Source organism: Hipposideros armiger, unplaced genomic scaffold, assembly GCF_001890085.2.
Source record: "Hipposideros armiger isolate ML-2016 unplaced genomic scaffold, ASM189008v1 scaffold_1069, whole genome shotgun sequence".
Taxonomy (NCBI): domain Eukaryota; kingdom Metazoa; phylum Chordata; class Mammalia; order Chiroptera; family Hipposideridae; genus Hipposideros; species Hipposideros armiger.
In genome coordinates, this window is record NW_017732419.1 from 33,562 (window position 1) to 54,755 (window position 21,194).

At 36.5% G+C, this 21,194-nt stretch overlaps 1 protein-coding gene across 5 annotated transcripts in view; it reads left to right on the forward strand.

The window, feature by feature from the left end:
* The window catches only part of ESRP1 (epithelial splicing regulatory protein 1), a 64,776-nt gene that overhangs the window by 7,227 nt on the left and 36,355 nt on the right, over positions 1 to 21,194 (forward strand). For all 5 annotated transcript variants that reach the window (XM_019632027.1, XM_019632023.1, XM_019632025.1 and 2 more), the window contains exons 5-11: positions 13,261 to 13,359; positions 13,492 to 13,546; positions 14,792 to 14,902; positions 15,021 to 15,153; positions 15,228 to 15,270; positions 17,200 to 17,501; positions 20,248 to 20,466. In XM_019632027.1, coding sequence (XP_019487572.1) covers positions 13,261 to 13,359; positions 13,492 to 13,546; positions 14,792 to 14,902; positions 15,021 to 15,153; positions 15,228 to 15,270; positions 17,200 to 17,501; positions 20,248 to 20,466 — 962 coding nt within the window. The remainder of the gene's footprint in view (positions 1 to 13,260; positions 13,360 to 13,491; positions 13,547 to 14,791; positions 14,903 to 15,020; positions 15,154 to 15,227; positions 15,271 to 17,199; positions 17,502 to 20,247; positions 20,467 to 21,194) is intronic.

A 21,194-nucleotide genomic window follows, 5' to 3' on the forward strand; every position in this document is an offset into this window, starting at 1 on the left:
TTTTTTTGGTCATTTCTTTTTAATCCTAATTCTATAACTATTTGTTGGTGGTTCTTTTTCAAATGCCATGGAGATGAAAATCAGAAATATGTGACTACAGTAAATAGATGAATTGTGAATAAAACTAAGTTGGGCTCCATTTCAGGCACATCACATATGAAATTTTAGGAAGGCTCATGGCCATTAAATAATGCATTCATTGAAAAACTAGGGAATTTTATATTTCTTAAAAAATAGCTTAATTATAACTTAGTTTCTTTTGATTTCCATTGAAAGAGTCTTAGATTTATAGTTTTCTTGGCTATCAAAAAGTGGATTTTAATCTTAAATATTTTTATTAATGTTTTATTTGCATTTTTTTCCGATTTAACAGGTAAGAAATGTTATTAAGCATTCCTAGCAGTGGTTTTTGTTTTACTTTGCTACTGTGATCAATTGTTTTATGACTCCTAATCAGAGGAATCATTATTTCCCTAACTAGGCCACTAAAGAAAATTCCTCAAGTCAAAAGCAGTTATACCAAATTTGATTATCAACTTGTCCTTATCTATGCAAAGGATTTCTACAGTGTCTGAACTGAAAAGTTATCCTGTTCTTTCAGACCACTAAACATTTCCCTTTCGAATATGGAATTGGCACTGAACTTGGAAACATAAAGATGGTCATTACACATCCTTGGTGGTTTTGCCAAGTAGATGGAGAGTCATTTGCTCCCGAGGGATTACCTGTTCCACCAGGTAAACCAGCAGGGGAGGGAGAGAGGCTCTTGCCAACCCTTGGAAAGGAATAGGTAATTGAGAATATGTAGCTTTGCTTTCCTGGGAAAGTCGCTTGCCTTCTCTAAGCCTCACTTTTATCTCAGGTATTCCCAAATGAAAGCCTTGTAAACCATCAGGTGCTATGTAAACAAAAAAGTACAATAGTTTTGATAAAAGAAAAGGTTTCAGGAATTTCTTGAATGCAGCTCTGGTTCTTATTTTAGCACTTATTTCCCTCTTTTCTCCTTGTGTTAGTTCTAAAACCACTTCTGGTGTTAGTTTTGGGCCTCTCTGAGTTATTCCAGTAGCAGTTTTGTTACCTGCTTTTTCAATTATGTAGTCACAGCTGAAGAGGATCTCATTTAACAGGTGAACTGTGGAGGCATATTGTAAGCTTGTTACTTAATCAGGTGAGGTGGTGAGGGTGTAAAGATAGGGATTGGAGCTCCTGTGATTTTTGTCGTTGTTTTGAGGAAGAAATTATTTTAGATCTCTTGTGGAAATTAACACTACTTGTTTCCTGCCAAACAGACATTTCGATTATGGGACTATTTGTATTAATGAGTTATCCATTTTTAAGAGCAACCCTATTTTACCCCTTTCATGTTGGATGGTATTACTTTCTCCTGGTTTCTTGACCTATTTTTTGTTAGCTTTGTTATTCACAAACTGATTTATTCTCATTAATCAACACCTCTACTATTTTGTTTACTTCATTCTGCCAAGCCTTTTCTAAGAACTTATTTTTATTCAAGTATGGCCTTGTAAAGGGAACAGGTGAAAGAAGAGAACTATCAATTGAGTGCTTGCTACATATCCTATTAACCTTACAACAGCCCAGTGGAGGCAGTATTATCCCCTTTTTATAGCTAGGGAAACTGAGGCTCAGAGGTTTTGTCATACATTAGTTAGAAGCACCAGCATTTAATCCTGAGTCTGGTGCAAAAATCCAGTTCATTTAATGAGGGGGTAATAATTTAGAATGTGTAAAGATTATTTGAGGATGGGGTTGGCCATTTAAATAGTTTATCTCCCTTATAAATTTATATTCTGTGTTTTCTGAGCACATATAAATTACTCATCTGGAAAGGGAAGTTAATTTTATAAAATTTCTATCCATTTGTAGGGTATTGCATCTGTATATGCCTTTTGACATTATTAGCAAATACCATTTTACCTACCGCAGCTTTCCATTATCAGTGTTAAAAAAACACCCACTAAATGACATTTGCCTGCTCATCCAAGAGTTAGCAGAGGGTGTGTGTGTGTGTGTGTCTGCGTGTCTGTGTCTGTCTGTCTGTCTGTCTGTCTCTCTGTCTCTCTCTATATATATATACCGGGGGTGCCAAAAGAAATGTATACACACTTTAAAAGAAGGTCAACATTGCTCAAGCAGTAGTTCATCGTAATCAAAAGTGTCTGGATGCTAATAACCACTTTGAGCACCTCTTATAATTACAGAAGTTAAACGTTACTTATATTCATCTTTTGTTATTGGTATATATTGAGTATTACAATTTTAATAGTTTTTTCCTTTCTTAAAATGTGTATACATTTTTTTGTCACCCTCTGTGTGCCTGTGTGTTTTGTGTGTGTGCTTCACCACTTTTTTTTTAAATTAGTTTCAGGTGTACAAAACAATGCAATAGTTATACTTTTCACTCCTCACACAGTGACAACCCCCGTCCTCCAATGCAAAGCCCCCCCGATATCATACATATCTATTACAATTCCACTGACTCCACTCCCTCCCACACTATACTCCACATTCCGTGACTATACATATATACACATATATATATATATATAAATTATAGTTGACATACAATATTATTCAACGTCAGCTTCAGGTGTACAGTGCAGTGGTCAAGCCTCTACACCACCCATGAAGTGGTCTCCCTAACAAGACATGTGTCCATCTGAAACACTACAAAATATTTACAACATTATTGATTACATTCCTCGAACTGTCTTTCATATCCCTGTGGCAATATTGTAGTTACCAATTTATGCTGTTTAATTCCCTCGCCTTCATCCTCATCCCCACCCCCCTCCCATCTAGCAACCATCAGTTTTTCCTCTATATTCCTGAGACTATATCTGTTTACTTTGCTCATTTATTCAGTTCTTTAGATTCCACGTATAAGTGAGATCATATGGTATTTGTCTTTCTCCGATTGACTTATTTCACTTAGCATAATGTTTCCTAGGTCAATCCATATTGTTGCAAATGGTAAGATTTCATTCTTTATAGCTGAGTAATACTCCATTACATAAATGTACCACAGCTTCTTAATCCAGTCATCTACCAATGGGCATTTCAGTTTCCAATTCTTGCCTAGTGTAAGTGGCACTGCAGTGAACACAGGGGTGCATATATATATTTTTGAATTAGCATCTTAAGTTTCTCTGGATAGATACCTAAGAGTGGAATTGCTGAGTCATATGGTAATTCCATTTTCAATTTTTTTGAGATACCTCTATACAGATTTCAATAATGGCTGCACCAATCTGCAGTCCCACCAACAGTGCACCAGGGTTGCCTTTTCTTCACAACCTCACCGTCACTTGTTCTTTGTTGATTTATTGATGATAATCATTCGGACCGGAGTGAGTTGGTATCTCATTGTGGTTTTTATTTGCATTTCTTTTTTTGTGTGTGTTTTTTTGTTTTTTGTTTTAAGATTTTTATTGGGGAATTGGAGGGATGGGAACAGTGCTGGGGAATTGGGGGAAAGGGAACAGACAAGTTGCTGTTGTTTTTGTTCTTCACTCTAGTTGAGGAGGACGTTGCTTCACTGGCCCAAGTTGGCACCATCACTGCGCTCTTCCCGGTTGAGGCAGATCAATCGCCAGCTTCTGGACGGCCGCTCACTGCGGCTGCTGGCCGCTCATGCTGGCTGCTGGCTACATACAGTAGCCCATGACAATCCAGGTTGAGCTGTTGTTCAGCATCTTAGCTGTGGAGGGCAGTGTCACTGGCCCTCATATGTGGGATCCGAACCAGGGCCCTCTGGCGTACCAAGCCAGTTCTTAACTATTGCGCCACTCGGCCGGCCCTATTTGCATTTCTCTAATGATTAGTGAGGTTGAGCATTTTTTCATAAGCCTATTGGCCAATTGTATGTCCTCTTTAGAAAATGTCTCTTTATATTCTCTGCCCATTTTTTAATTGGGTTGTTGTATTTTTGGTGTTGAGTTGAAGGAGTGTTTTATAAATTTTGGATATTAACCTCTTTTCAGACATATAGTTGGCAAATATTTCTCCCATTCAGTAGGCTGCCTTTTTGTTTCATTGATGATTTCCTTTGCTGTGAAAAAACTTTTCAGTTTGATGTAATCCCATATGTTTATTTTTTATTTTATTTCCCTTGCCCAAGGGGATATCTCAGTAAAAATATTACTGAGGTTAATGTCTGCAAATTTACTCCTTATGTTTTCTTTCTTCTATGAGTTTTATGGTTTCAGGTCTTACATTTAAGTTTTTAATCCATTTTGAATTTGTTCTCGTATATGGTGTAAGTAGGTGGTCCATTTTCATTTTTTTGCACGTGTCCAATTTTCCCAGCACCATTTATTAAATAGATTATCTTTACTCCAATGTAAATTCTTGCTTCCATTGTCATAGATTAAATGACCATATATGGATTTATTTATTTCTGGGCTCTGTATTCTGTTCCATTGATCTATGTGTCTATTTTTATGCCAGTACCATACTGTTTTGATTACTGTAGACTTGTAGTATGATTTGATGTTGGATAGCGTGATACGTCCCACTTTGTTCTTATTTCTCAGGATTGCCGTGGCTATTCGGGATCTTTTATGGTTCCATATAAATTTTAGGATTATATGTTCTATATGCCAGAAAAATGTCCTTGGTAGTTTGATAGGAATTGCATTGAATCTATATATTGCCTTAGGTAGTATTGACATTTTAACTATAGTAATTCTTCCTATTCATGAACATAGTATGTATTTCCATTTATTTGTATCTTCTTTGATTTCTCTCTTCAGTGTCTTATAATTTTCTGAGTACAGGTGTTTTACTTCTTTTGTTAAATTTATTCCTAGGTATTTTATTGGTCTTGAAGCAATTGTAAATGGGGTTGACTTCTTGATTTCTTCTTCTGATAGTTTATTATTGGTGTATACAAATGCAACTGATTTCTGAATGTTAATTTTGTATCGTGCTACTTTACTGAATTCATTTATCGGTTCTAATAGTTTTTTGGTGGAGTCTTTGGGATTCTCTCTATATAATATCATGTCATCTGCATATAATGACAGTTTTACGTTCTCCTTTCCAATTTGGATGCCTTTTATTTCATTTTCTTGTCTGATTGCTGTAGCTAGAACTTCAGAACTACGTTGAATAAAAGTGGTGAAAATGGGCAGCCTTGTCTTGTTCCTGATCTTAAGGGGAAAGCTTTTAGCCTTTCCCCCTTGAGTAAAATGTTTGCTGTGGGCTTATCATATATGGCCTTTATTACATTGAGATATGATCCCTCTATTCCCACTTTGCTAAGAGTTTTTTTTTTTTTTTTAAGCTGAACCATCCTGCCACCTGTTTGCAGCTCAGCAGCTGCTCAGCTCGGGCTGGGATTCGAACTGCTGTTGCTCAGAGCTCAAACTCTTGAGTGAGCTTTTAACCAAGTGAACCATTTGGCCGGCCCTGCTAAGAGCTTTTATCATAAATGGCTGCTGAATTTTGTCAAATGCTTTTTCTGCATCTATATGATCATATGACTTTTTTTAAATTTTGTTAATTGGTTTTGGGGTTATTGAACCAACCTTGCATACCAGTAATGAATCCCACTTGATTGTGGTGTATAATCTTTTTAATGTGTTGATGAATCCGGTTTGCTAGTATTTTGTTGAGGATTTGTGCATCTATGTTCATTAGGGATATCGGCCTGTAGTTCCCTTTTTTTGTAATGTCTTTGTCTGATTTTAGGATCAGAGTAATAGTGGCCTCATAAAATGTGCTTGGGAGCCTTCCCTCCTTCTGTATTTCTTGTAATAGTTTGAGGAGAATAGGTATTCTTTTTTGAATGTTTTGTAAAATTCACCTGTGAAGCCATCTGCTTCAGAACTTTTGTGGGTGGAAACTTGTGGTTACTGATTCAATTTTTTTGGTAGTGATCCATCTGTTCAGAGTTTCGGTTTTTTCTTTGTTCAGACTTGGAAGATTGTATGCTTCTAGAAAATTATCCATTTCTTCCAGATTGTTTAACTTGTTGGCATATAGTTGCTCGTAGTATTTTCTTAAAATTTTCTGTATTTCTGTGGTATCTGTTGTCACTTGTCTTTCATTTGTGATTTTATTAATTTGGGTCCTCTCTGTTTTTTTCTTGGTGAGTCTCGATAAGGGTTTGTCGATTTTGTTTATCTTTTAAAAAAACCAGCACTTGGTTTCATTGATCTTTTGTATTGTCACCACTTCTTGATGGATGTAAAGAGTATGTATGTGTATGTGCTACTAAGTGACAATGGTTTGTTTTTTTAAATATATATGTATATATTAAAGATGTTCATACACAGTGGAATTGTTAAGAACATGAGCACTGGAGTCAGACTTATTGGAGGCAAATTTACTGCACCTCTCAGCCTCAGTTTCCCCATTTTAAAATGAGCATGACAATTATAAGGAATAACGAGACTGTATATGCAGCCACTTAGCCAGTGCCTGGCCTGCCGCACATTCTCCAAACGTCAAACATCACCAGGTTGTTGGGTGTCTCAGATGAAGAAAAATAGCAGCCAGGTACTTTGAAAAGGACTTCCTTGTTGACATAAGACCTTAAACTATTGTACAATTAAATTTTTTTTAACTTTGTGTGAGACTTGATATAAACCTTTTAAAGCATCAGCTACATGTTAGTACAGGTAAATTTAAAGGTTACTTTCAGTTCTTTGTTTGTAAAATATTGTGGATGAGTATGGTTCATTCTGCTCTTTCTGCTCTTATGTACTTGTTTGTTCTGATTAATTGAACTGGGCCTTTGCAGTCACAAAGCTTCATTACCTCGCTTAAAAAGTGGAAGGAAGTACTGAATCCTCCTTGGTACCTTTCTATGTATGAAAGGGATTTTAAATATTACCAAGTGTATAGTTAAGCTGGGATAGCAGTTGACCTTGATAGCTAGAAAGGGCAAGAAATTATCTTTGGCATCACATCAACATGATGTGAGCCAAATTGGCATAGTCTGGTTTGTAGTCTGTAATAATTGACTAGGTATATTGAATATTCTTCACCAGCACTCAGAGATAGGTTAATTTTGTGGGGTTTATTTTATTATAAAATAATTAACTTTTAAAATGTTATTTGGGAATTCCAGGATAATTTTGTTTGTTTTAGAAGGCTTTAGAAGATTTGTTTTGTTATCATGGAGTCTCCCCTACCCTAATTTATCCTATATAAATGAGTTTTTCTAAATAAAATTTTCATCTTTTTTGTTAGCCCCTACTTCCATCTTATTTCTTCTAGGGTATAATTGACTTGTCCGTTTTATTAGACACTCTTTCATATGGTGCTTTATTACAATAATGCCTCCTGAAGAAATATTCGTTAGCATGGGTCTCATGTTTTTCCTTCTGGAAAGGTAAGCTTCTGAGGAATAGAGTTAAAACTATAGTTTTAGGTTATTGTCCCAGAATTTATTACTGGTATAAAAACCTTTTTGTTGCTTTGGCTCCTAGTTATGTTCTTTTACACAGGCATTCTTAATTTGCTTCTTTTAAAGCTCACTTTAAAATATAGCTGATTATTTACAGAATCTACTTTTTAAATTATGCAAATCATTTACAGGTAATTTGTCCCTTGGTCCTTCCCCTTCCTTTCACGTAATTGTGGAAAATTTATTTCTTTGTTGGGGCACTAATTCAACTTTTCTCTTGCCATATTATATGTTTGCTATTCCTTTGTTCATTAGCATAGATATTTTATTATATAATGTCTGGTAATATAGGCAACGGTGTTATACTATAAATAAAACTTTTTAGGGGTCTGTAGCAGGGAAAATGGCTTTGAATTGGAATTTTGAATTGGGATGCAATTATAATATATTTAAATTATATATAGTTTAAACATAATCGTTCCACAGTGTATTTGTGATTTTATGTGTGTTTTTTTTAACTAAAAACTTTTTTTAAAAAAGATATTATTTACAAATGAAAATTGCATGTTCTGAAACAAAATGTGTCCATTTTCAGGCAGTGGGAAAAGGTAAAATTTTTTTTTTGAGTGGTTAGCTAATATTGATGAACTTTGTAAAAATCTCTCTCTGAATTCCACCTTCAGCTAATAAAAGTGGGTTAATTCCTGAATTCTGTTTCACTAAAGAAAATACTCCTCTTATTTACATATAGGCAAAATCTCTGGACTTAAAACTCTGTATAAATGTAGCACTTTGCTCAATGTAGCCTGAAATGTTAGTTTTGTTCCCACCATGTTTGGCTTGACTCTCATTTCCTTGTGGCATTTCTCATTTATAAAGCTGGCTAAGCTTGTCGGTGCTGTTGTGACTGCCTCAAGGGCAGGATGAGTAAGTAAGTTGCATGATGAGCCATAAATCAGGAGGCACAGAGTCACCTTTCCTTTCCTCAAGATCAGACGTGCAGCAAGTACTTGAATATATAATTATAAATTGATAGGGGAAAGAATAGGCACTAAAAATTTTTTTCTCCCTTTCATTTGTTATTCATATGAAATTCTGGTAAGTATTATGAATTGCACAAACCTCCCAAAGAGAGGGCCTGCTTGTGCACGCGCGCGTGTGCGCGTGTGTGTACACATGTACACACATGGGGGTGGTTTGGACATGCAGGAGGTTGGGTGACTTTTAAAAGTTGTTAGGAGCTTAGAATTGCTGATCCTTTTGATGTGTAATAACTGGAAGAGAAACATGTTGGGACGTGTTATGTGGAACCATGTTAGCCAAATATCTAGAATATATTCTTTTTTTTTTTAAGGTTTTATTGGGGAAAGGGAACAGTGTTGGGGAATTGGGGAAGGGGAATAGCCAAGTTGTTGTCCTTCGATCCTAGTTGTGGGGGGTGCAGCCGCTCAGCTCAAGGTGCCATGTTCAATCTTAGTTGTGGGTGGGCATAGCCCACCATTCCATGTGGGACTCTAATGGGCAACCTTGTTGTGAGGAGCACATGCTCTCATCAGCTGAGCCATCCTGCCTCCTGTTGGCAGCTCAGCGGCAGCCCAGCTCAGGCGCAGCTCACTAGCCCATGTGGGAATCGAACTGGTGAGCTTGTTGCTCAGAGCTCATGCTCCTAACCAACTGAGCCACTCAGCTGGCCCTGTAGAATATATTCTTAATTAAAAAGTAGAATTCAGTAAAATAAGTTTTCCCCTGCAAATCTATGTCTGCACAGACAGGATACTTTACGATTTTAGTTTTGACCTATCTCTTATCAGTTGAGTCTTACATACACATTTGGAAAAGCTTCTTGGTGCAGGGAATTATGTGCACTTAGTCAAATCAGAGCTGTATTATAAATAATTCCAGCTCCATTACTTACCAGCTGGGAGACTGGGTGAGTTAACGCACTTCTCTAAATTCTAATTTCTTCATCTGTTTGGTAATTGCCGAGCTATTATGAAAATACAAGGAAATAGAGGGTGTTTGGCCAGTTTCCTTTAAAATCTCTGTCTAGTAATGGTGTCTTACATGTAGAACTTTTTCTGACAGTTCGATAGATGATAAGGGTGAAGTCGAAGCTATTGGGAACTGTTAGCTTACACCAGTGGTTCTCAACCTGGGGTGGTTTTTGTCCACCTGCGGACATTTGGCAATGTCTGGAGACATTTTTCATCATAACTTTAGAAGCCATCATGCTACTAAAAATCCTATAGAATACAGGAAACTGCGCCGCCCGCCGCCCCCTCCCCCCCCAACAAAGAATTATCTGCCCTACATACCAATACTACCAAGGCTGAGAAACCTATCCAGTGGAATTGGTTTCCATTTCTTGGATACTTTTCTCTTTACTCCATTCTCTTTATTCCTAACAAGGCTGAAAGTGTTAATAGAAGTGCAGAATTTCGGATGGTTATTTGCTGTCAGAGTTTGCATGATAATGATAAAATATGGCTAGTCATAGCTAATCTTAGTTCTTTCAGGATCCTTAAAGTACTCTTCCCCCCCATCCCTGGCTCCTCCACAGAAATTTTAGAACAGTTGTTTCCCCAAGGCATCTTTATCCTTTGGCTCTGGTTTTCTGTCCTGTAATATTCTTTAAAAGTGGCATTGAACTAATAAATACGTGATAGTACAGCCATCCAGAGGCGACCATTTTAAAGGTGGTCATTGCTCTGTTGCTTGAATATCTCCTGGGATTGATTTTCAAATCCTTCAGTAGGCAGCATATTTATTTCATCACTAGATGATATAAAGGGTGTGATTGCGTGCGTGCGTGCGTGCGTGTGTGTGTGTGTGTGTGTGTGTGTGTTGTGTGTGTTGTGTGTATAAAATACAAAAATTACCATTTTAGCTTGATTGTCCTAAGGTATATAAATTGGCATCTGGTAAATTCAGATTTTTTTAGTCATAAATGTGACCCTCAAAAGTATGATTACCATAGATTATGAAATTTAGTCACCTGAAGGTTCTAGGAAGAAGGGGAAGGACATCACTTATTAAATGGCTGCTTTGTGACTGGGACTTGTTTTATCTGATATAATCTTTACAAAAAAATCCAGTAAAGTAAAGATGATCACAGTTTGGGCTTTACAGATAAGCTGAAATTTTGTGGGGTTAAGTAGTTTGCCAAGAAACATGGCTGCATTTCTATATGTGGTATATTTAACTGCAGAGACATGTAGGGGACAACACAAAAATGAATTTGCCTAGCATTTTGGGAAAGGGATACAAGATCTCCACTGGAGGAAGGAAAGAGCAGGCTAGTGGATGAAATAGAAAGGGATTTTGAATTGAGAATGGAAAAGGCTATTACTCATTGAATTAACTCTTCAGAAGCTTGGCTATAATTCTTGGGTGGGAGCTCTGAATTGTTTTAACATTGTATCTCCCTTTTATTTGAGATAAAATGAACTTTTTTTTTTTTTGCTTTATTGGGGAACAGTGTGTTTTTTTACAGCACCCATCAGCTCCAAGTCAAGTCGTTGTTCTCCATCAAGTTGTGGAGGGCGCAGCTCAGCTCCAAATCTAGTTGCCATTTTTACTCTAGTTGGTGGGGGAGGGAGGTGGCCACCACCTCTTGGGGGAATCAAACTGGCAACCTTGTTGTTAAGAGCAGGTGCTCTAATCAACTGAGCCATTCGACCACCCACTGGCAGCTCAGCTCAAATGGTTGTCTTCAATCTAGTTGTGGAGGGCACAGCACACTGGCCCATGTGGGGATCAAACCAGCAACCTTGTTGTTCAGAGCACGTGATCTAACCAACTGAGCCACCTGGTTGCCCCCAAAATAAACTTTTTCTTAATATCTGTCTTCATTTTTTGTCTTTATTATAAAATACCAATCAGGAAACTGTAAAATAAGGCAAACATTCTAATAACCACCGCGCAGATAGCATCTTCATTTTATTTTTTAAATTAATTTTTTAATTGTAAAATTAGTATAACAAGACTATATTTATTTCAGTTTACAGCATTATAATTCAATATTTGTACATATTACATAGTGTTGACCACTGTAGGTCTAGTTATTATCTATCATTATGCAACTGATCCCCTTTACCCTCCCCCCGTCCTCCTTCCCCTGTAGTAATCACCAGTCTGTTCTCTGAATGAGTCTGTTTTTTGTTTGTTTGTTTTTTTGTTAGATTCCACATATGAGTGTAACCATATGGTATTTGTCTGTCTTCGTCAGACTTATTTGACTTAGCATAATACCCTCAAGTTCCCTCCATGTTGCAAATGGCAAGGTTTCCTTTGTTATGGCTGTGTAGTATTCCATTGTATATACGTACCACATCTATATGTTCATCTGTTGATGGACACCTAGGTTGCTTCCATATCTTGGCTATTACCAGTATTGCTGAAATGAACATAGAGAGGTGCATGTGTGTCTTTTCAATTTAGTGTCTTTGTATTCTTCGAATAAATACCCAGAAGTGGAATAGCTGGGTTATATGATAGTTCTCCTAATTTTTTTAGGAATCTCCATACTGTTTTACATAGTAGCTGGACCAGTTTATATTCCCTTTTCTCCATATCCTCCAACACTTGTTAATTTGTTGCCTTTTTGATAATAAACATTCTGACAGGTGTGAGGTACTGTGTTTCCCCGAAAACAAGACCGGGCCTTATATTAATTTTTGCTCCAACAGTCTACATTTATTCATGTACAAAAATCTACATTTATTCAAGCAGTCATGTCTGGCTGACGATCTTAACTGGGGCTTATGTTTAGGGTAGGGCTTATATTACAAGCATCCTGAAAAATGCTAGGGCTTTTTTTCTGGTTAGGTCTTATTTTCGGGGAAACACGGTAGTATTTCATTGTGGTTTTGATTTCCATTTCCCTGATAATTAGTGATGTTGAACATTTTTTCATGTGCCTGTTGGTCAATGTTTTCATTTTAAACTCAAGAAAAGGTAAGAGTCCCATAGTATTATCTGTTATATATACATTATACTACATTATAAAATTAATGCAAATTTATATATAATACAGAGTGTGACTAGCATTGAAACATAAAGAAATTAAACACTTTGATGGCCATTAGCTTCCTAAGGTTACTATTTTGACAAAGATACATGCTTATTTTAGAGAGACTGCAAATTCATAAAGCTTGATAGAAATCTCTTCTGGGTTTCACCCTGAAACCCAATTTGAGCCATGTATTTCTTGAAAGCCATGTTTCCTGGTTTACCCAAACAATGTGCTCACTTGATAAAGATATCATCGGCCAGTGGTGGCTCTGAGTGCTTAAACTATTTCTCACAAATTGACTCTCAAAGGGTATTTGCTGCCATCCAAGATGGCTATACTGTGGGGCTCTAAAAATTTAGATGGGAAGTTCTGAGTAAAAGTGGCATCACAGAAATGGTGTCATGAGTAATCTGAGGTATCTGTTTCCAACATTAAACTTAAAAAAGTCATTTAATACCTTATGGTCTTGACTGACATGATTATATCTTTAAGTCAGTGTAGTCATTTCCTTGTGTATGCTGTTCAGATATATAGGATGAAGGATTCTATTAACTTTGTTGTATACTTCATGGTTTGACATGAAAGCCTCAATATTCATTCATTTGATACTACTTAATCAACAGAAATTTTATTACTGCTATAGTAGTACCCCAAGACAGGATTGATTTGGTCATTTTACCCAAAAAGAACAGAGATTTCAGGAAGTGTGGGTGAAGTCCAGATTGATGTGAAGAAGCTATTTCTGAAATTTTAAAGAATTGTCCGTGTAGATACATTTTACTTGGCTTCTTAGCTCTGTATGAGTTTAATTTAGGGTTAGAAGCAACCCCATTTTACTTCCCCAAAATGTTTCCTTGACTTAATCTCCCAGGTTTAAATTTTGAGAAAAATAGTTCAGTCTCCCGGTATGGAGCCTCTCAAGTTGAAGATATGGGGAATATAATTTTAGCAATGATTTCAGAGCCTTATAGTAAGTATCACTGTTGTAACAATGCAGACCTATAGTTTGATTCCACCTTCTTTCCCTCACCTGTGCTTTTGAATTCATTCCACGGCTTTGTCTCCCTAATAGCTAAAATGACTTGTATGATCTCATTTTTAGATCACAGGTTTTCAGATCCAGAGAGAGTAAATTACAAATTTGAAAGTGGAACTTGGTAAGTACTTGAGTACTATTCCATTTGAACCTTTGATTTTTGTCTTTGTTCATATGCTGATGTTTAACCCCTACCCCCTTATTATTAGTAACTTTACTAAACCTTTTGGGTATCCATTTTTTAATATTAGGTCATTTATAAAAGAATGTTATATCTTAAAGTATGCTTGGATGTTGGGATTAACATTTAATGAAATATTTGCATCCTTAGTTACTATTACCTTTGGAAATCATATGGTTTTGTCTGTGATTCTTATTTTAGCCTCTAAACTATCCATCCTCTCACTAGAAAACTTCCAAAGGAAAAATAGGCTTTAAAATTGTTCACAAAATCTTTACTGAGATAATTTTCAGTATGTTCTATCAGCTTCTACTTTAAAGCAAAGGAAATAACTGGGGAGAAGTATGAAATGGTGGTATCTCTGTTTGTGATCACAGGTAGACCTTTTAAAGTTTGTAAATCACTAATGAATTGCGTGAGATTGCCTGGTTCCTGACGTGAACAGAAGCTACTGAGATTTTTGCCCACAGAGACTTTGAGGCCTGTTTAGTTGTGGAGAAAATGACTCATTAGGAAAATGTCCTAGGAGTACTGAAAATGTGACTATGGGAGGAATAGAACATCAAAAGGTGTCAAAATATATCATAGGTGATTTGCAAATGACTCATTAAGGTGTGGGCACACCCAAGCATTTCCATAAACACTCTCTGATGGCTCCCCTGTTTGATAGAGGAGATATTTTAATGGCAGACTTGTGACTGCGTGCACACATTCCTGATGTGGGTTAATTGCCACCTTTATGCAGTTCTTAAATTTTGCTGTCAGACTGGGTTTAAAGCCCACTGGTGTATTGGCCAGTTCTGAGAATGAATTTAAACCTATCCTTCCTGGTTCTAGGAACTTAACAGGCATCAGGGTATTGGGAGAAGCCTGTTTCCTGTGAGTTGATCCTGGATCCTTCTGAGTTTATGGCAAGCAAGCAGCAACTCAGATGATAGATGGCTTGCTGGATGAGCTAGCTGCGTTGGACCTGCATAGCCAGTTGTCTTTCTATGGTGAACCACCTAAAGAAAACTTTGAACTGTGCCTAGATAATTTTTGAGGTTGCAAAGTAAATCAGGCAGTATTACAAATCTGTCTGAACTCCAAATAAAAAAATACCTCATGTGTAAATAGGCAAGTTGTCTTATAGGTCAGACTCACTAGCATTAATCATGCAACCTGAAGTATTTGCTTGATCCACAGCAGCAAGATGGAACTTATTGATGACAACACGGTAGTCAGGGCACGAGGTTTACCATGGCAGTCTTCGGATCAAGATATTGCAAGATTCTTCAAAGGACTCAATATTGCCAAGTTGGTTTGCTATAAACTCTGTTTTACTTAAGAACCCCAAAGGGGTAATGGGTTTCCTATCATTTTTTTCCTGACTGTATTTTTTTCCCTTACTGCAATGTGTTTTGTTCTTTCAAAGGGGAGGTGCAGCACTTTGTCTGAATGCACAGGGTCGAAGGAATGGAGAGGCTCTGGTTAGGTTTGTAAGTGAGGAGCACAGAGATCTAGCACTACAGAGGCACAAGCATCACATGGGGACCCGGTACATTGAGGTATGTCCTCACAATCTTGAGTATGAACATTCGAAGGCCCAGAAACTGTATTTAATTTCCCTTTCTTTTCTTAGGTTTACAAAGCAACGGGTGAAGATTTTCTTAAAATTGCTGGTGGTGAGTTGAGTGCCTTTTATAAAATGTGGCTATAATAAGAATCTCAAATTTTACTTATATACCAAGAGTAGATAAATAGGTCATGAATGTTGTTTATTTCCCAGTGAAACATAGGAATTGACTTTTTTTAAAATAGGAGGAAGAAATGTCCAATAGTATCAGTAAATGTAATGTGTAACATTTTGCCCTAAGGCTTAACTACAGTTGTAGTTAAGGAGCCATTAAAAATAGTACTATATAAAGTAAAAGGGTCATATAAAGTCATGTACAAAGGGGAAGTATAGTTCTTGAAAGAAATTAAATAGTCTGTAAACTACTCTCAAACAGCCACACCAGAATACTTGGAATTGTTGCATATCTGCTTCTAGTGTTTCTCTAAACTTCTTAATTCATCAGTGACCAGGAACATGGTAGCTTTCTGGCTTCTAGTATTTTAGGATATGTATTCTTTGCTACTGCATATGGTCAGAAAGAAGCAGGAACAGATAGTTTTTATCCAATTCTTCAGTGATTCATAACTTTAAAACCTAAAAATAACGGATGCATAAAAAATTTTAACTATTTGTCCAACAGATTTTTTTCTGTACATGTAACTATTTTGTAAGTTTCTACTGCTCGGCTCATGTTGCGTTATAACTTCCTTTCTCCTTTTCGTATATTATGAATGTTTTCCTATTTAGTCAATTTTCTTAAATGTTAATTGCAGTAATATATGTACCATCAATTTGTATTAAACATCCCTGTTGGGCAATTAGAGCTTACTTCTAACTCTTCACTCTGTTTCAGTGGATATTTTTGTATCTCTCCATGTGCCACCCATTAGGATAAATGTCTAACAGTAGGATAACTGAATCTTAGAACATGGGTGAATCTTTTAAGAGGCTTTGACACCTATTGCCAAAATATACAAAGGTGACTTTGACTTAAATACAGAGACCATTTGTATCCCTGAATTATACAGCCCTGATAAAAATCTTTGCACCTGTATAACTTATAGTTACAGTATCCTGTTTATACTATTTGCTGGTATAGTTCTGTCTGGCACTTACTTCTTGAGATAAATCAAGGCGTCCAAATTTAGAGCTTCGCATTTAATAGTGTTTCCAAAGTAATGTTTGATATTGGTTGGGGACAAAGTATATTTGAAGTTGCTATTGTCCTGAGGTTCCATGGTGTATATAACACTGTAAATTGCAGATGGCAAAGTTAATTAATGTTCAAGTTAATGCCTGGGATTTCATGGTATGTGGGCAATATGATTAAGGGAAAGTGTTACTAGTGTATGAGCTCGAACAATGTACGTTTGAGTATTTGCTACATGACAGTATTGTACAAAATGCTTTGTGTTAAGCAGAATGTTGATAAATGTTGAAACTAGCTGCCAAGTGTATTCATTATAATTATTTTCTTCGCTTGAGTGTGTTCAAATCTTTCTTAATAAGAAGTAATCAGGAAAATAATAACAAAAGTCACTGAAGTGCTTTATACATAACTTATTCTCAGTTTATGAGGTAGGTCATTTTACCCTTATTTTACAGATGAGGAAACTAAGGTACAGAGGCTAAACTTGACAGACGTCAAACCCTAGTGAGTGGTAAAGCCAGGATTGGACCCAAGCACTTTAGCTCTAGGACCTGTGCCTTTAACCACCATGATGATTAATTGCCTCTCCATGAGAAGAATATGGTGGTTGTCCGTGATTTAATTATCTGGCTGCCTTCCTAATTAAGAGGTGTTTTATGGAAATGGTAGGGGGAAAGTTTCAAATCTATGGGAAGAGAATTCTGATTCCTGGGATGTTATGAATTCATTTAGGAATATGCGTCTTAATTACAAATTCAAGACATTGCCAAAAATATTACCGTTTTAAATTTGGTAAAGTTGATGTCTTAACCATCTCTCCCCGTGCTTGATATTTGTGTTCCCCAGGTACATCCAATGAGGTAGCCCAATTTCTCTCCAAGGAAAATCAAGTCATTATCCGAATGCGGGGGCTCCCGTTTACAGCCACAGCTGATGAAGTGGTGGCCTTCTTTGGACAGCATTGCCCCATCACCGGGGGGAAGGAAGGCATCCTCTTTGTTACCTACCCAGATGGTAGGCCAACAGGGGATGCTTTTGTCCTCTTTGCTTGTGAGGAGTATGCGCAGAATGCATTGAGGAAGCATAAGGACTTGTTGGGTAAAAGATACATTGAACTCTTCAGGAGCACAGCAGCTGAAGTGCAGCAGGTTAGTTTTTAAGAGTATGTTGGTGGTTTTGCATTATTTCTATTCTTTAGTTCTAAAAACAGTCCTACATTATTCATTATTAAAATAAAATTTGGAAAATATAGAAAGTGTCTGAGTGCCTGAAAAAAATCTTATTCTGTAAGCAAAAGATAGCTACTGTTACCTTATATACACACAGAAAAAAATACCATGTGTTTTTTTGGGTTTTTTTATAAGCTGAGCCATCCTGCCACCTGTTGGCAGCTCAGCGGCTGCTCAGCTCAGGCCAGGACTCGAATCACTGTTGCTCAGAGCTCACACTCTTGAGCAAGCTCTTAACCAACTGAGCCACTTGGCCAGCCCACCATGTGATTTTATGTAACTGGAATACTGCTGTAGATATACTTTTGTACTTTTTTAAAACTACCTACCTTGAAAGCTTACTCATGTCCAAAAATTTTCATCTTTAAGTTAATATTATGTCTCATAGAGGTACATAATTTATTTAGAAATTCTATTGTACACTTGGGTTGGTTTTTTCCTAAAGGAATTTCTAGATAGATATGCTTATAAAAAAAACCCTCTCAATTTCTGATTGCTTTCTGTAGAACTGAATATAGGGCGTGTGCTGTTAAGTTTTTTAATTTTAATATCTTGCCATATTTGTTTCCCAATAGGGTTGATCAATTCCAAACTGCAGGTGACAGTGTAAAGTGCCCTTTTGTCTTACTGCTTTCAGAATTGAGTTGTTTTTGAGGCACAAATGGGATAATCAGTTCCTGAAAACATTCTAAGATCTAGGCATGAAACTACCTGTAGGGTCTCAAGCCTTTTGTCATTTCTTCTTGACTTACCATCTGACTATTTCTCTTCAAGGGTCAGTTAGTATTTCCTTGGTAACTGAGATCATGTAGACTGCTTCACATGGCTCTTTCAACTTATTCTACTTGGGCCCCATAGTAGAACATAGTCATTTTAATGATTGGGCTTTTTTGCAAGCAGTTAAGACACTGACTATTATTATTTCTGTGATTTTGTGTAGCTTCTGCAAAGCCCATTGTATATTGTGATTTAAAATAACTGTCCAAAGTTAAATAGAAACTTTCTCCTGCTAGGATACCAAATTGATTTTTATATCTAGAATAATATGAAATTCTAAGTTCTGTGTTCCTATGTACTGGTGCTCTTAAGCCTTAAACTATGAACATACTTGTAATTTAAACAATTCTGTAAACAATTGTTGAAAATGAATATCATAAATTTGGAATCTCTAAAATATGCTAAACATGCTTAGGGCTTCAAACATTACATACACCCTTTCCAAACTAGAGGGAAAAAATTTAATTTTTTATTGTAGATTTTTAAATTGAAAGAACAGTTTCATGGAAACCATGGCCTAGAATGGACTTGGCTACCTTTTATATTGATTGGTTTGTATATAGAGAATGCTGCCTTGGAGTGGTTTTGAGTGTGGGTGAGCTTGCTCTGTAGCCCCCCATCCCTAATGACTTATCCAATAAGTGTTGAAGTGGTCATAGGCTCTGCACTGCCTTCATTACTAATAATCATTCCATTCAATAAGTATTTGCTCACCTCCTGTTTGGGAGGTCCAGTAGGTACTAGACCATTTCCTGTCAAGTTTGTATATAACCACATTCATTTTCTATTTGTGTTCTTCCCCAAATGTTTGTGCTGTGTCTGGATTGTTTGTATAATTTTAAAACATCTTGTTGTCTCTTTGTCGGAAAATTTCTTTGGCTGTGTTTATTCTTTGATTTTTGATCAAAGAATAAACTGGACAGGGAAATTAGGGCAAATTTTTGGGAATTCATCAGTTCTACATTTTCAGTTTTCTGATGATAAAGGCTGCAATGGTGAATTGTTCCGAAAACCTGGGGATGCCACACATGGCGTTTGCACAAGGATCTTCTATTATTATCAACTAGTAGGCTTGTTCTAAACTAAGACAGAAATAGGCAAGAACTTCGTAATATGAGTTTTACCCGGTAGCAGGTTTTTCTCCAAAATGTACCTGCCATCATTCATTCTCAAGATAGTTAAATTCCATTTTTTAAAATACAGTCAAGATCCTCTGTCTTGCTCTAGTGTCTAAAGTTCCCATGGAAACTGAGTGATTATTTTTATGGTCACTAAATGATTTTTTTCATTTTTACATTATTCAGCCATTTTATCTTTTGCTTTATACATTATTATAAATGTGACATTATATTTTAATATAATCCAGAGTTATTGTTTTACCTGTGGTTCCATTTATTTTCTTTCTGTTTTTTGAGTTTGGAGGTCAAATGTGAAGACAATATTAAGGGGAGCATTGTACTTAGTGAAATGAAACCTAATAGATTGCTATAATAGTTCACAATTACCAATTCCATATTTTTATGAAAGTGACATACTTTAAGGATATTTATCTCAAGGCAGAGAGTGATGCATTTGTCCAGTAGATAAATCCTTAATCTAAGCGCATTGTGTTGGGTGTGGTATGTGCCTCATCATGCACTTGACAAAGTGAGTTTCCTGCTTTTCCAGCTGAAAAGCATGAATCTCTTTCTCTATAGTGCTTCTCAAATTTTAATATGCTTATGAGTCACCTGGAGATCTTGTTAAAATGCAAATTTATAATTACTAGGTCTGGCATGGAGCTGAGACTATGCATTTCTATCAGGCTCCCCAGTAAAGCCAGTGCTGGTCTGCAGATAGCATTGAAGTAGCAAGGCTCTAAATCACTTCTGTTTTGCTTTGAGTACAGGTGCTGAATCGATTCTCCTCGGCCCCCCTCATTCCACTTCCAACCCCTCCCATTATTCCAGTACTACCTCAGCAATTTGTACCCCCTACAAATGTTAGAGACTGTATACGCCTTCGAGGTCTTCCCTATGCGGCCACAATTGAGGACATCCTAGACTTTTTGGGGGAGTTTTCCACAGATATTCGAACTCATGGAGTTCACATGGTATTGAATCACCAGGTAAGAAAATTGCTTACTGGAAAACCTATTTGCTTATTCTTATTATCAAAGACTCTTCCAATAAAAAAATACAAATGTTCATCAGTTGTATAGTAAGCCTTGAAGGAAAGATTTAACTATAAATGCAAGAGGCCTTTAAGATGAACTTCAGAAAGAATGCTGATTGGTATGGTAATTCAAATTCTGTTCTGATTCTGTCATCATATGTATCTGTCAAATTAATAACATCGTAGTACATTATCAATCTAATACAACATTTTACTGTTGCTACTACTGAACTCGGCTGTCATAATGTGAGAGCAATTATAGATAATATATAAACCAATGAGCTTATCTATGTTCAAGAGTATTTTTTGTATCCATAGACTGCTTAGAAACAGCTTATTTTATATATATGTTAGATACCAAATTACATTTAGTAGAATGCAAACTCAATAAGTACTTGTATCTGCATAGTATACAAGTATCTGCATAGAATAGTATGTGATCATAACAGGCATGCAAATGTATTAATTGTTCGATAGAAGCCTCTATCAAAATCTAATCAGGGGTGACCTATTAGCTCAGTTAGTTAGAGCATGATGCTAATAACACCAAGGTTGCTGGTTCAGTCCCCACAATGGCAACTGTGAGTTGTGCCCTCCCTAAAAAAGAGTCAATTATGCCATTGTAGCATGAAAGCAATGTGTAACCAATGACCATGGCTGTTCCCCAATAAAAAAAAAAAA